The following is a 14,757-nucleotide window of genomic DNA, read 5'->3' as shown; positions in this document are numbered from 1 at the left end:
AGCCTGGGCAGTGTGTATGGAGGTCCTGGACTGCCCAGACAACAACACCGCCTCCCTCAGCCTCGCTGATGTAGTCTAAAGGAATGCCCAGCTTGGCTGCAGGAGTTGCTGGAAAGAGGTGTGCAAGGGACTCAACTGCAGATTTGAGTAGGATTTACTTCTTAGTCTTTTCTTCCCCTGAAGCGATCCCACAAGGCAGCAAAGGTTTTAGACTGGCTACCTTCCCAGCTGTGTTAGAAACTCAGATATATATGCTAGGTGTCAAATAGCTCCTTAAACCAGGGTTAGTGTCACCAAAAGAGAATGTCTGGTTGCCAGCGTGGGGCCAGACGGCTTGAAAATCTTATTTTTCAACACAACTTTTTGGTTCCTGAAATTCGTTCTGATGGTGCGGGTAAAATACCACAAATAGAATTCAACAGGATGTGTTGTTAGTGTGTGAAAACAGGAAAGATCCAAGGATCCCCAGGCATGCAAATCTAAATCGTGGAGATCTCAGACGCCGTCCTAGTACAAGTACATCTTCACTTGGTCACAAGTGGTTGACAGCCATGTGCAGAAACCACCTTCTTGACTGTTGGACCCACTATTGGTCTTTTCTGCTCAATCCACCAGAGCCTAACTCACTGAGGGATTGAGACCCATCAGCTACTTCACCTGGTTTAGCAAGCCAGATAAAGCAGTTTTCCAGGGTGTGGCTGCTGTCACATTCTGACAGCATCTAAATGCAGCAGATTCTGGTAGAGTCCTAAGACAACAGATAGGGTGGGCAGCTTTAAGGCTTGCAAGAGGCACTTCATTTTCCCACTTAGAGCTGTGAAGTGTGGCTCAGGAAGGCAGACACAGAATTATGACACAAGGTGCTCTGAGAACATGCTCAGGCTGAGAATTCAAGCTTCCTAGATTTCAGCAGCCCACTAGGCTGCGCACACAGAATACCTTTAAAGCACAATTCTGTGCACTGTAGCTTACACCTTACAAAGTTAAAATTCCCAGCAGCCCTTACAAACTCCAGTATCCAGAATTCTTTGTGGACGGAAATATGCTTCAAATGTGCCTTAAAGGTATAGTGTTTATACAACCAAAGCAGTAAAAAAAAAAAGATTTGTTATTGTTGCTATGGTTAAACCACTGGGAACTGGAAGCCCATTCTGAGATGCAACCAGTAGATCCCAAACTATATTGTGTGCTGCAATGGACTACACCAATTTAAACTTCGGAGGGGGGCGGTTTACTGCTCTCTCATGTTCAAAACTTCCTGCAAGTGAAAACACCACTGGAAAAAAAGATCTATCCTGCTCATTCCCTGCAGTGCTAGTTTTCTGACTGCAAAGTGATTTCGAAATATAGACAAAAGTTTTAAAAATGTGACTTCCCCTTCATTATCCAGTGTGACTTTTCCATTTTATTGGACTACATACGCACCACAAACTCGGAACTGCTTAATATCAACTTAGCAGTACATAATTTAAAAAGCACAAACATAGAAAAGACACCAAATCAGCTATTATACTAAAAAGCTCCTTAGACAGTTTCCGGAAGCTTTGATCAAGAAAAGGGCATACAGTCAACAAAAAGCCATTTTGCAGATTTGTTCTTAGCAGTACTCAACCTTGTAATTTTAAAAAGCTTGCTAAAAATTCTTATCCATGAGACAATACACTGCTACTTCCAGCGTAGACAAGTTCTACACTGCTTCCAGGATAGAAAAGTTCTAGGCACATCCACAACCAATTAAACCCGCATGCACTGATGAGGTTTTTAATCTCACACATCTCAAAAAAAGTGAGGAGCAATTCACTTTACCAAATCCCAGTTCAAAGGCATTTGTGTGTTCACAGGATAGAACTAGGCAGATACCCTCACTACATTGCATTACACACCTGCCAATTTTTTTTTAGTTGCAGCAAGCCTATCCAAGCACATGATTTAGTTACTATATTAATTTTTAAAATTTAACTGATTTTATCTATTTTATAATTATGTATATATATTTAAAAACAGTTTGTGGATTTTAACTGTGTTTTATCTACAATTTTATTATGTACATCATTTAGAAAGCTATTTGATTAAGCAGTTAATACATTTTTTCCAAGCAAATAAAAAAATAACCACACACAGATACTCAAAGATACACACTTATGCCTGGCAGGCATACACACAGTGTAAAAAGAAGAATATTAAATCACACGTTTAGATAAATTTTGTAGTTTCCCTGAAATTCTTACATATAGATAAGTGCTTACATGTCTGAAGCAAGACATGAATATGCTACATCTAAGCCAAAATTAATGACATCTTCTATATAAACTAAACATTTCAAAATATTCCTTATGTAAAGTAAATGCCATTTCAGACACATCTGATAGGCAAGACCTAAACCCCATTAACAGACTCATCTTTTAGATTTCTAGAATTAAAGGGCTCTAACGTAAGTATTTTAAACTTTTACGTATTTAAAAGATGCAGGAAAATAATAGCATTTGTATGGCTTATAAAAGGAACATCAGAAAGCTTCTCTAAAAACATATTGTACATTTTCTCTACACAATTTAAACTAGCTTTTTTGTAACTTTCTTCTACTCCTGCCTATTTATAGAATGACTATTTATAGAATCATCTACATTTGATGATTGTGTACTACCGAAGGATGATAAACTCAAAGTGCACCGACAGTGTAAGAGCACAAACTACAAGCAGCAAATCATTCTTTCTCCGAGCGTCCCCTGTGTCTGCACACAGCCAGAGAAAGAGGAACACCTTATTCAGGATTAAATGAAGCACGTTTCATTTGACCGAGGGGGGAAACAAATTATATGGACAAGGAGCAATAATCAAAAGCATTCACTAACACAGGCTCTCCATACTCTCTTTAAAGAGGAATTCTTGATGAAGTGTTCAAGCAAAATGTAAATGCACAGGTATAATACTTAGAAAATGTTCACATGGAGCGTCCAGTGTTCTTTTGTGCTGATTAGACCTCAAAGTACTGAAGAACATCTGTCCAGTTCCATAAGGTTTAGCACTCGCATTTCCAAAAACTTCACATTAGGAATCTCAAATGAACCATCCCACTGAGACAATGTTAGTTTACTCAGCCAGCACAGAAATATTAACCACCAAAATAGCCCTTGTGCCTGTGGTTTCTTTTCTTTCTTTTTCTAATAGATACAGGAAAATGTGTCCATTGCCATTCACAGACAAACAGGGACTAATCACTTTGGCAAACTACTCTTAATATGCAAACTGAACATGATGAGCTAATTAACGCAGACATTTGACTAGAGCAACTTTGGTACTTGTTACTTCTCCATTAAAGAGAGACGTGCATAGGTCCAAGAGTCAGTACACATTCAAAGTAGTCAATGTATCGATTAAATAAACGAAGAACAATCATACCTTGGTTTTCGAACAGCTTAGTTTCCAAACGTTTTGGCTCCCGAACGTCGCAAATCCAGAAGTGCCTGTTCTGATTTGCAAACTATTTTTGGAAGCCGAATATCCGACGGGGCTTCTGATTTGCTACAGGAGCTTCCAGCAGCCAATCAGAAGCCGTGATTTGGTTTTCAAACGTTTTGGAAGTCGAACAGACTTCCGGAACGGATTTCGTTCAACTTCCAAGGTACAACTGTATCTTCTAAAGAAAACAGCCAGTTCAGTCAACTAGTGATACCTGTTCTGCAAGCACTTTACTTTTTACTTGTAGCAACCTGAACCTTTGGGTTCCATTTAAATGACTGTAATCCAAGTTAGCAGAGTAAATATTGGAAATCCTGAAGTAGGTCCACAATATCTAGAGAAGCCACACTCAGGTATCAACTTTTGCTTTGGAGCATTCTGATTTACTTTTTAAAAAACAGGAGGACAAATACCGTAGACTCTGTTCACCACATTACAACAATCAACATGGAGGATGAGTATATAACTAAATGTAACGCTGATCGAAAGTAAGATTGTTCTGGATATTATTCAACTCAGCACCCAAGAGGTACAGGTAGCATTAATTAAGCTTCCTTTGCCTGGGAAGCATTTGTAATTTCATTTATTATACTTTCCTCAGGTCTTCCTTTTTCGGTTGGGGAGAAACTGAATCACACACAGAATTCTAGGTTCAACCATCACATCCTATACTACAGAAATGGCATGTTACATACATACATACAAACATACAAGACACTAACAGGCATAGGAGGAGGGCAGCAGATTGCTCCTGTTCCTGCACATTAACATACCCAAGGAGCCATGGAAATCAAAGGCTATGGAATCAAGGCTGAAGGAAAGCGGAGACTGGCAGGCCTTCTGTGTCTGAGGCAAGAGAGAGATGCAGCCTTGGAGAATATGCACCTCATCAAACCTATCACCTCGCCACATACAGACTCCTTTAAATGACCAGAGTGAACCTATTCTTCAACTTCAGGAATCTCACAAGGTAAAATGAAATTGGCCCCATGAAATGGGCACCTCCCAAGGTGCCAAAGAATATCCTTAAAGTCGTGAGGGACCATTCCATCTCAAAACGTAAAGATGTTGGGGAGGTGTGCTGGCTTCAGGAAGTGACACATCACAAAATTTGCTTCCCTTGGAGTTGGGTTTAATAGGGAGGTTGCCAGAGGGGAAAAGGAATGAGAATGGATCTTCCCCTTCATTAACTATGCCACTGTTTTGAGTGTTTTGAGACTGGCAGTATGCTTTGCTATGTTCATTTCCAAGACAAACCTCTAAGATGACTTTGAGGCTTAGTCAGGAGTGAGAGCGCTCACATATACAACATTCAGCCAACAAAGGCATTGTAGGGACTGAAAGGCCACTACTCTGACTCCTTTGCTCAACCAGAGGAGAACCTGAGCTATCTATTGAGCAGGGCAGTGTGGGAAAATGGGATGGTAAAAGGATGAAAGCAATTTCATCCTCTTTGTCTTGACCTTCTTCTCCCCTTCAATAACGTTTTGTCACAGGTACTTAAAAGCTTCAACTCCTTACCCAGCAATTCCTAACAAGTTAATTTGCAATTTTTCACTGCCACATCACACTGTACCATTTTACTCAGCCTTCTATCTACAATGCCCCTGAGATCTGATTTCCAAGTAATCACAACCTAATTAGACCCTTTCTCCCCCAATCAAAAAAGAAAAAGCACAGTTCTTCCATAAGGCTTTTGTAACAATTTTATCCCCTACGTCTGTTTTTATACTGTTATTTATATAATTTTGTTGTTTGGCGCCTGTGTATTTTGTTACATAAACCAATTTGGAAAACTTTTTTTGGAAAAGCTATTTTAACAAATAAATTTGAGTACTAATTAACTACAAGTATTAACTATAGGGCCTGAGGGCCCCCTCAGAATATGTTGTAGAATGTTCATCTGTGTTAATCCAGCTGGTGAAATACAGCATTACACAGTGGCTGCCATGTCTGTGCTGTCTCCCTCAGACCTGGCAGGAACAGAGTGTGCCCAGTTCGTGGGCAGCCACAGCATGCCGGCATTTATTCCTAGCAAGGAAGCCTAGTACAGCAACATATACAACCAAAGACTGCGTCAGTCCCTCCCCAGCCATCTGACTTTACAGCCACAAAGTAGAAAAGAAGCTACAAGAGCAAGTAGTTAGCAGCTGCACATCCTTGCACCCTCCGTTTCTGCTGGCTTTAAGGGGAGAAAGGCACTGATCACCTCCTGAATTATAACTTGCAAAGCGCAGTCAAATAGTTCAGCAATGCCACATTTCATTTCTTTAAGGAATTACTGAAATAATGTCATTCTTTCTGAACAAAATATAATTGCATTTTCTACTACTCAGAAAAAGCATCCTATTCTAACCCAGACATGTAATTAAGCCTGGATTTTCGGTTTTACAAACACTATTTTTAGAAGAATAGCAACAGCAAGTAAGAGGACAGATTTATTTATCTGAATTTATAAAATTCATACCCTGCCCTTCCATTCAAAGGAGCCAGGGGCAGATTCACGTTATATGAATACAAACTTAGGCTTGCTTCATTTATCAGGAAAAAGTGCGAATGGGATACCAATTAATAAGAGCAACAAGGGTCAGAAGTGTTATTTCCTAAACTAATATACAAAAGGCTTACATTGGAAGGAAACAAATTTAAATGCTAACTGTGTGTTACTAACCAAATCTATGTATTGGGATGGTTTAGAAATGGACAATCCTGCTTCAGTATAAGGTGTTAGATGTGGTTCCCCATGGTTATTCTTTTAGTCATACTGTCTTACTGAAGCATCCTCAGGCTTATCTACTAACATGAAAACATATTGACGAAAAGACATTTTCCAGCAGCACCATACCTTACATTCCATTTTGGAAGGGTCAGTCTTTGTATCACACTGTAGAAATTAACAAGAACTGTCAGAAGAGTTTCAGTTTCCTACATTTAAAAAGGTCCAAATAGCCATATACTTTCTATGGATGTTTAGTATAATTTATATTGAACGTTACTTAGAACTCTGCCCAAAATACAGTAAGATTATAAGATTCTTTTATATAAAGGACTGCAAACTGTAAATTCACACTTTATAAAAGATTTGTACTTTCTCCAGACCAGGGGCAAGAGTCCTGTGGCTATCCAGATGATATAAAAAAATTCCTTCCAGTAGCACCTTAAAGACCAACTAAGTTAGTTCTTGGTATGAGCTTTCGTGTGCATGCACACTTCTTCAGATACACAGTATCTGTGTATCTGAAGAAGTGTGCATGCACACGAAAGCTCATACCAAGAACTAACTTAGTTGGTCTTTGAGGTGCTACTGGAAGGAATTTTTTTATTTTGACTATGGCAGACCAACACGGCTACCTATCTACTACTATCCAGATGATGATGATGATGTACTACAGCTCCCATCATTCCCGATCACTAACCATGTGGGCTGGGTTGTTGGGAGTCCAACAACATTTGGAGGGTCATAAATTCCCCATCCCATTTTAGGACATGCCATTTCAACAGATCTTTGAGGTATCCACATAATTTTTTTAATAACTAATGTAGAAACAAACTGTTTTATTCTGACAGGCTTTTGGTATATGTGGCAGATAATATTTTTATGTTTGTTTTTAAACTGTTCTGTTTTATACTGTTCTTTTTATATTTTTAAAAATGTTGTTAGCCCACCAAAAGGGAAGGATATACATGTTTTGATAAACAAATATTTGGAAACTATAAACTTGAATTTTGTAACCTGCCTGCTTGAAGTGACTCTAAACAAAACTTGATATGCTTTGCAAAGACCAGTTTTGTATAGCATAGGAAGGCAAATGTAGAATGAAGCACAAGAAGCAAATAATGTGTTGCTGCATGGAAGACACGAAGAGGAACATAGAGCACAACATCTGCTCAATGTAACAACTGTAATAGCTACCTGAGCTCCCACCTCACCCCAAATCATCACTGGATCCTCAGCCTTCTTCCTTGCCTAAATACTTCCAGGACCATATTATCCAAAGGCTAAGCCGTTTTTGCTTTTAAAATTTGCTGATTCCATAGATTCTATATTGCACTTGGCATGGTATTCGCAACGAATAAGAGAAATCCTGATTACAACACAGCCCAACCTTATGTTGTGGTTCAGTTTCTGAAAACCAAACCATCACTCCCATGTGGTTAGGGAAACATGAAATTTTGTTTTCAAACCCACAGGGGAAAACAAAAGTGATACAAAAATGGGTTGGCATCCAACCTTGAAGCAGAAACAGTACTATAATACGGATTCTAGTTTTAGTGAATAAATGTCAGAAATACGAAATCTATAAGGATTTAACAAGACTCAAGCTCATCAATATGCAGCCCCCAGCTGGCCAGTATCAGATCCCCACCCACCTCCCTGCCAAGCTAAACCATCCATCACACAACAAATGACATCAGTGCTATTTGAATAATCAGTTTCCAGTATGTATATTGCCCCACCAAGATAACAGCTGCTCTTGTGGCAAGCTAGGGAGTATCTAAAGGGCTTGGTCAAAAGTTTTCCAATATACATGTACTATCTTGTTTTGCATAATTTTTTCCCAAACATTTGTGGTTGCTGATGATCACAGCTAAGAATACTCCACATTCTTTTTGTAACATGTGACTAGCAGCCCGCATTGTTACAATGCCATTTCCAAGTTTTGAATGAAGTGATCCAAGCTTCCCTAAAGTATCTAGAGGTTTTCTATGATCCATGAGGTTATGAATGCAAAAATTTTACATTCCTTTCATATTCCCTTGAGGTTTCCATAGTAAGACAGAAATCAGCTTCTGGCTAGAGCCATATTATAAACAGCTCTCTCTCTCTCTCTGCTCTCAACTAAAATCTAGACCATTCCCTCTATCCCAACTCAATCACAATATAGCCTATTTGCCTGTCTCAACGACCATTCTAGAACACCACAGTCCTAAACAGCCTTTCACAGCAGGTATAAAGGTTGCTTTTGCGAGTGTGGGTGTGTCCTCTTTCAATCTAAAAGTCCAAACTGCTGGAATGCAACTGCTGAGCCTTAAAACTCCCTTTAAATAACAAACCAGGCTAGCTTTAGAGACTGGCCTTTCAAATTTAATTTAGTTTTGTTTTGTAAGAGCTCCTAACACTATTATGAGGATATGGATTAACAATATCCCCATGTCTACCCCTAGTGCACAATCTCACCACAATGAATGAAGGGAGAATATCTACAACTACACAGCATGAACTATATATTCTATAGTAGTAGATCTATAACTAAATAGATGAGAACGTTCCTATCAGCAGTGCTCAATGATAAAGATTAATATACTACTGTGCACTGCTTTGAACTTTTTGAAAAATATCAATACATTTTAATAAATATATTTTATGGGACTTCACCATATTCTGTATCAAACTACTTCTTAATTCTAACTGAAGAATTTAGCCAACCAAAAGTCCCTGACCCACTGGTAATAACTGCATGCACCCTCTGTTTAAAATGAAAAAGGGAGGGAGGAAGAGAATTTAAGAAATGAAAGGGTGAAGAAGCAATTTCACCTAGGGTTCCAAAACAGCAAATTCCTAGATACATCTTATGATGTACAGATCAATTGATCTGGAAGTCTTACATGAACTCAGAGAAACATCTGTAAATAAAATTATTTCTTCATCTTTTTTGGGTAGGACATTACAACAGTTATTTATCTGTATGCTACACAAGATAGCTCCATGACACATAAAGTCCATTCCTTAGATACAAAGTGGAAGAATGGCACACTTTTGAAATGTTGGCTATAAAACACAAACACAGAGACTATACTTTACAGTCCAATGCATGATTCAGTATGAAGCAAGTCTCACTGAGTTCAATGGGAATTATTCCAAAACATAACTAGAATTGCAGCGTATGTTTTAAATTAGGTTCCATATCAAAGATGCTTAAGTCCACAAAGCACATGTGTCTGTATATTTCATTAAAGATTTGTATCTCCATTATATAAAATTCTATTAAGGATGAAAATATAGCAAAAATCTTTAAAAAGAAAATTTTGTGCATCACAAAATTACTTTAAACAAATTTTCACATGTTTCTTCAAAGCTACTTGTAGCATTCATGCACATCATTTTTAACTGCACACCAAAAAGCAGGAGGAAAGGAAGAAAAAAGTAAGAATTAATCAGGAAGTGAATATTTTAAAATCACATTTTCATTACTACACCACAGCAACAAGACAACATAATTAAAATTCACTATTACAAGTATTTCTGGAGTACAGTAAGATTTCCATTTACACATACAACCATTACTTTACTACCTTACTATACTATACTATACTGAAAATACTGAAAATGGCTAGGGTACACAAAATAATTGATCCTTTAAGTAAACAGATACATATTATTAGTAAAGAAGTTGAATTACCCCATTTTCAATGCAGACAGTGTGTAAACCAAACAAGTATTAAGCATACCAGAATGCATGCCAATAGATACAATATGCCTCAGTACATTAACAGAGGTTGCTTCCTAATTGTATTAGTCCACAAATCTCTTCTGGTTCCAACGTAAATTTTTATACAATGTTCAATAAGCCTTGCATATTTTAATTCTCCAAAGTAAATGATAACAATCAGCAGCTAACACTTCCAAACAACTATTTTAGAGGCCTAAAAATGCCTGTCTCTTTAAGAAAAGCTTTTTCATCTGGACTGTATTCTTACCTAGGTACAGAATAAGATTTTAAATAAGCATCTGCTAAATGTGAGATACCAGCACAATAAAGATTGCTTCATAATCTATGCATTTATGAAAGCAGATTTAACTACTCCAGGAAAGTTTTTGATTTAGATTCAAACAACCTTTGTATCTACCTGGCCCACAGAAGCTGTATTATTCTGTAAAGTATTCTTTTCACAAAAAAACAGAAAAAGTTAACTATGTATCAACTATTCCTTGCATTAAAAAAAGTCTCCCATATTGCCATACAGAAATATCTGGTGATAAAGAAATACCTCAGCTTGCAGTGCAATCTTAATCATGTCTACTCAATGGGGCTTACTCCAAGGTAAGTGGGGTTACAGACTCAAATAAAACTTTCTCTACATAAATATTATACGAACTTCAACAAAAACACGAGATGGGCAAGATGTTTGTAGTTTGTCTATTTCCACAGTTCAACACACTGATTCTTAATGTTCCACTACTTCCTAACTACAATATGAAATTGTTCAAATGTTTTACTCTTGACCATCTATGACTGTTCAACTTTATTTTAAAGCCACAGCTACCTGACAGCATTCATCATTAATATAAGAACAACATTACTGAATATCACAAATTAATGAGTGATTTAATATCACAAAAGTAATAATTGATGTTTAGGCTGCTAAGCATCAGATCAACTTGCTTCCAGTTTCTTCTGAATGATGAAGATTTCCATTCGCAAAGGGGGGGGGGGAGATAAAAGAAAATAAATTCATTACGTACCTTTGTCTTTTGGGAACTGAATGTTCAACCTCTATGAGTTTACCATGCAGTTCAACTTTACCTACAAACAGTAATACAAGTGGTTTTAGAATTGGGTGCTCTCCCACCCCTACTCCCGATATGAATTTATGATGATGTAAAACAGCAAAGGAAACACAAATGCAACATGTTATAGAGTTTGCTCACCAAAAGTTACAGGGCAGAAACTGAAGCATGGTGGGAATGATAAATAGCCACACGCCAAGAACCTGGCATACAGTAGAGCCAGTTCCGAGAGAAATGGTTGAAAATGTATTTAGGGCAACTCTCAAGCAGGAAGTTATTCTCTTTTAACCTCTACTATCCTCCAGTGTGATACGTTAAAACTCAGTTGTACATACACACACATGCATATATGTACGCCTCCCCTGATGAGATTAACAGGCCTCTAAGAACTCGTCACGAGGAAACAGGAACTGGTGGTTTGGGCGAAAAAGGAGTGTGTTCCCCACGCGTTTTTCCCTGGAAATGCACCCGTTTAAGCTCTTTTCATACGCCCCCTCCTACCACGACCCGCTGGGCCAAAGTCGCCCCCCCCCATCGCCCCTCATGAAGCGGAGTAGAGCAAAAACCAAGACCCAAACAAGCCCGCCCAACCAACCAAACAACCCTCCCTCGTTCAGCCCGCCAAGCTGCCTTTCGCGCGCGCACACACACAAAAACAGGATGTAGAAGAGAAGCTAAGAAAACTGACATGCTTTACTCAGGGCGCGAGAGCCCAAAGCGAAAGCGAAATAAATGACCCCCAAGGTGCAGGCGCGCGCGTTCCCGAGGCGGGCCTCCAGGCCTCGACCTCTGTCCCAAGCGCGCCGTGGGGAACGGGAAAACAGGGGGCCTTTCCGTTTACACGTCCAAAGTTTGGCGTCTCGTGTTAACACGCCAAGGCTTTGAGCAAGCCGGGAGATTGCGCGCCCTCGCTCAGAGGGAGAGCCGAGCGAGGGCACGGAATTGGAGGGAGGCTGGCGCGTCTTTGCGCCGCGGACCGAGGGCGTTTGCCCTTGGCGGGGTGGGTGGGTGTGGGGGAACCCCCCTTACTTTGCTCCCCCGCCACCTGCCCTCCGGCATCTCCCGCCAGAGCGCGGGGAGGCCGAGGGTTTTCGCGTGCGCGAGTGTGAGGTGCTCTTGTGAGAAACCCCTCGCAAGAGGGGGGGGGGACTGGCGGTTGCTGGCTGGGCCCTGGCATGCGTCTGAGGCGAGCGAACGGGAGCGTGCCCGCCCGCGCGCGCGCAAGGGGCGATGTTTTTTGCGCGCCTCGCTCCCCACCCCCCTCCTCCTCCCGCAAACGCAGCTCTCTTTTCACCTCGCGCGCGCACACCTCTCCGCCAATTTTTTTTTAAGATTATATACTCATGCTAGGAATGTGGGGAAGAAGCTCTTCCAAGCGCAGCAGCGGCCTTGCGCGCTCCACATTCCCGCTCCCCATTTGGAAAGAGGGGAGGGGGTGAGGGGGGCGAGGTTTTCTTAAAGCCAACAGTTTGCGCGTCTAAGAGTTGCAAATGGGGGTGGGTGGGGGAGAAGAGGAGAGCAGAAGGCCGGCCCAGCAGCACCAGCAGCCTTAGCCTTCCCCCCACCCCCCTCGTTCAAGGCCCCAGATTATAACGCCGCCGAAGCCCTCCGAAATAAATTCAGTTCAACCCAGCGCGGCAACCCCTGGCCGAGCAACTGCCCTCGGCTACAACCCGGGGCATCCTTGCACGTCCGGTCATTTCGATTTAAAGCGTTGCGCGCAGCCGATCGGCCCCCCGAGGTGGGTGGGTGGGAGTAATAGCTCGGGGTCTGGGCAGGAGAAGGGGCAGGATGGCGGAAGAAAGAAGGATGGATAGTGGGGACCAAAAGCGGAGACGCCGGTGGGAGGAAGAGGAGGAGGAGAAGGACCCACCTGAAAGTGCCTCGATGGCCTTCATAGCCCAGTTCTCATCGGGGCAGTCCACGAACGCGTATCCCGTCTTCACGAGGAACTGGCCGGTGAAAGGGATCTTGGACTCTTTAAAGAGACTTTCTAGCTCCAGAGGGCTTACGTTTTCGCCCAGGTTCCCGATGTACAGCTTGTTCATCTTCTCGTTTTAATTAAAAAAATAGAGCTCTGCTTAATAGTAATGTTTTTGTAAAAATAAAAAAAAACCACGACGACGGCGACGACGCCACCACCACGCGCCGTCTTGTAACAATAATGCAAAAAAATATATATAAACGCCCCCTCAAACGATCCAGGGAGTAAAATAAAAATGCCAAGGGGCTTTAAAAACACACAAACACACACAACTGCAGCTTGTATCCGTCCGTCCGTCCGTCCCCCACCCACCCCGCTCTCTCTCCCTCTTTCACTCCCTCTCTCTCACACACCAGTTTAAAAAAAAAGGAAAAGAAGCCCGTGACCAAATCCGAATACTGAAGGTTCACAACGTTATCCGAACCGATAGTGGAAATCACGACGCTTTTGGAACTAGGATGGCGGTTTAAAAAAAGAAAAGATAGGAAAGGGAGGAGAGATGGGGGACAGAGAAACTACTTTTTTTGTCTTGCCCCCAAGCCCCTTTGGCAGCAGCAGGCGGAGTATGAAAATGTTACAATACGTGAATGCAGGCACCGCCCCTCCCAAAAAGGGAGGAAGGGAAGGGGAAAAAAAACAGAGTGGGAGGAGGGGAGGGGAGGAGAGAGAGAGAAAGAGAGAGAGAGAAATCACTTGAATATTCCGGCTTTTTGAATGAGCCACGTGTTCAAACTACAAATCAACTTCTCACGTGAGGAATCCCAACGCCTCAATTAGATAGCTGCAGGTTTTAAGCTCGCATAACACACAAAGGAGGAGGAGAAGCGAAGTTGGCTTTGGCTGTCCAGGACAAGTTTTTAAGACTGGGAGGTTGGATGGGCGCGGAGCCCGGACCGCGTGGTCTCTCTCCCCTCCCCCTGTTTACTACTTTCTGCGGCGGCGTTTGGTTGCTCCACACGCGCACAAACACACATATCAAAAGCTTCGCTTCCGACGTTCAAAAAAATAATAAATCCTTCGCCGGGAGGAGGAGGAGGGGGCAAAGTAGCAACCTTATACAGCAAGGGCAGAGGGAACTATCTCTACGTTTCACAACGCAATCGGAAAGGGTTGGTTGGTTAAAGGGAGGGGGGCGAGATAGAACAAGGAAGGAGGCCAAATGCAGCCTTAAAGGGCCACTCGTTGCCTTTCCTGGCGCAAAGTGCCACCGCTTAGCGCGGGGTGCCAACTGCAGCTCGTGGTCGAGGGGAACCGGCGAGCTCGATTGGGGAAGGGGGGACCCCCCCTTACAATGCTTTCCTCGTCGGGGCGACCCATGTGCTCCACTGCCACTTTTTTGTCTGCGATTTCGTGTTTGGTGGCGCTGCCTGCGCCCTCGCTCGCCATTGGCTGCGCGCCAGAGAAAAAGCGAGGGGTCTCGCCGAGGGCGGGAGGGGGGAGGGAGAAGCGAGGGGTCTCCTTGAAACAGCTCCTACCCCTACCCCCACCCACCCGCTTTTCCTTCCTGCATAGTAATGCTTCTGGCGGTTTTGATGAGCGTTGGCAGCAGCGGTTCTAGCGCTCAAACGTTATGAATCGGAGAGGACAAAGGGGGTGGAGGCCAGTTGGAGGGTGATTAAAAAGTGGGAGTGCGCAGGGGCAGAGATGAGCGTGCTACTCCGGACACATCCTCCCCCCCTTTCCTTCCCTCCCCACCTCCACCCCAAGCTGTTTCCTTCCCCTTTTTCTTTTAAACCGAGTTAATGGTGGTTTTTCTAGCTCAGAAAAAAATGGGGATGATTGGACAACATAGCCCTCGGATTAC

At 42.0% G+C, this 14,757-nt stretch overlaps 1 protein-coding gene across 4 annotated transcripts in view; it reads right to left on the bottom strand.

Moving 5' to 3' along the window:
- The window catches only part of IGF2BP3 (insulin like growth factor 2 mRNA binding protein 3), an 80,081-nt gene extending 65,828 nt beyond the window's left edge, over positions 1–14,253 (bottom strand). The window contains exons 1-2 of one of the 4 annotated variants that reach the window (XM_081164616.1): positions 12,843–14,253; positions 10,925–10,985 (exon numbers count right to left, since the gene is read on the bottom strand). In XM_081164616.1, the coding sequence (XP_081020742.1) occupies positions 10,925–10,985; positions 12,843–13,017 (236 nt within the window). In that variant the 5' untranslated portion in view covers positions 13,018–14,253. Of the gene's footprint in view, positions 1–10,924; positions 10,986–11,998 lie in introns of all 4 variants that reach the window. The other 3 variants (XM_081164619.1, XM_081164617.1, XM_081164618.1) reach the window with 3 other exon arrangements.
- Positions 14,254–14,757: the final 504 nt, after the last annotated feature.

Source organism: Podarcis bocagei (genome assembly GCF_964188305.1).
Source record: "Podarcis bocagei genome assembly, chromosome: 12".
NCBI lineage: Eukaryota > Metazoa > Chordata > Lepidosauria > Squamata > Lacertidae > Podarcis > Podarcis bocagei.
The sequence above is the reverse complement of the archived record's forward strand: the minus strand, read 5'-3'. Positions and strand labels throughout refer to the sequence as shown.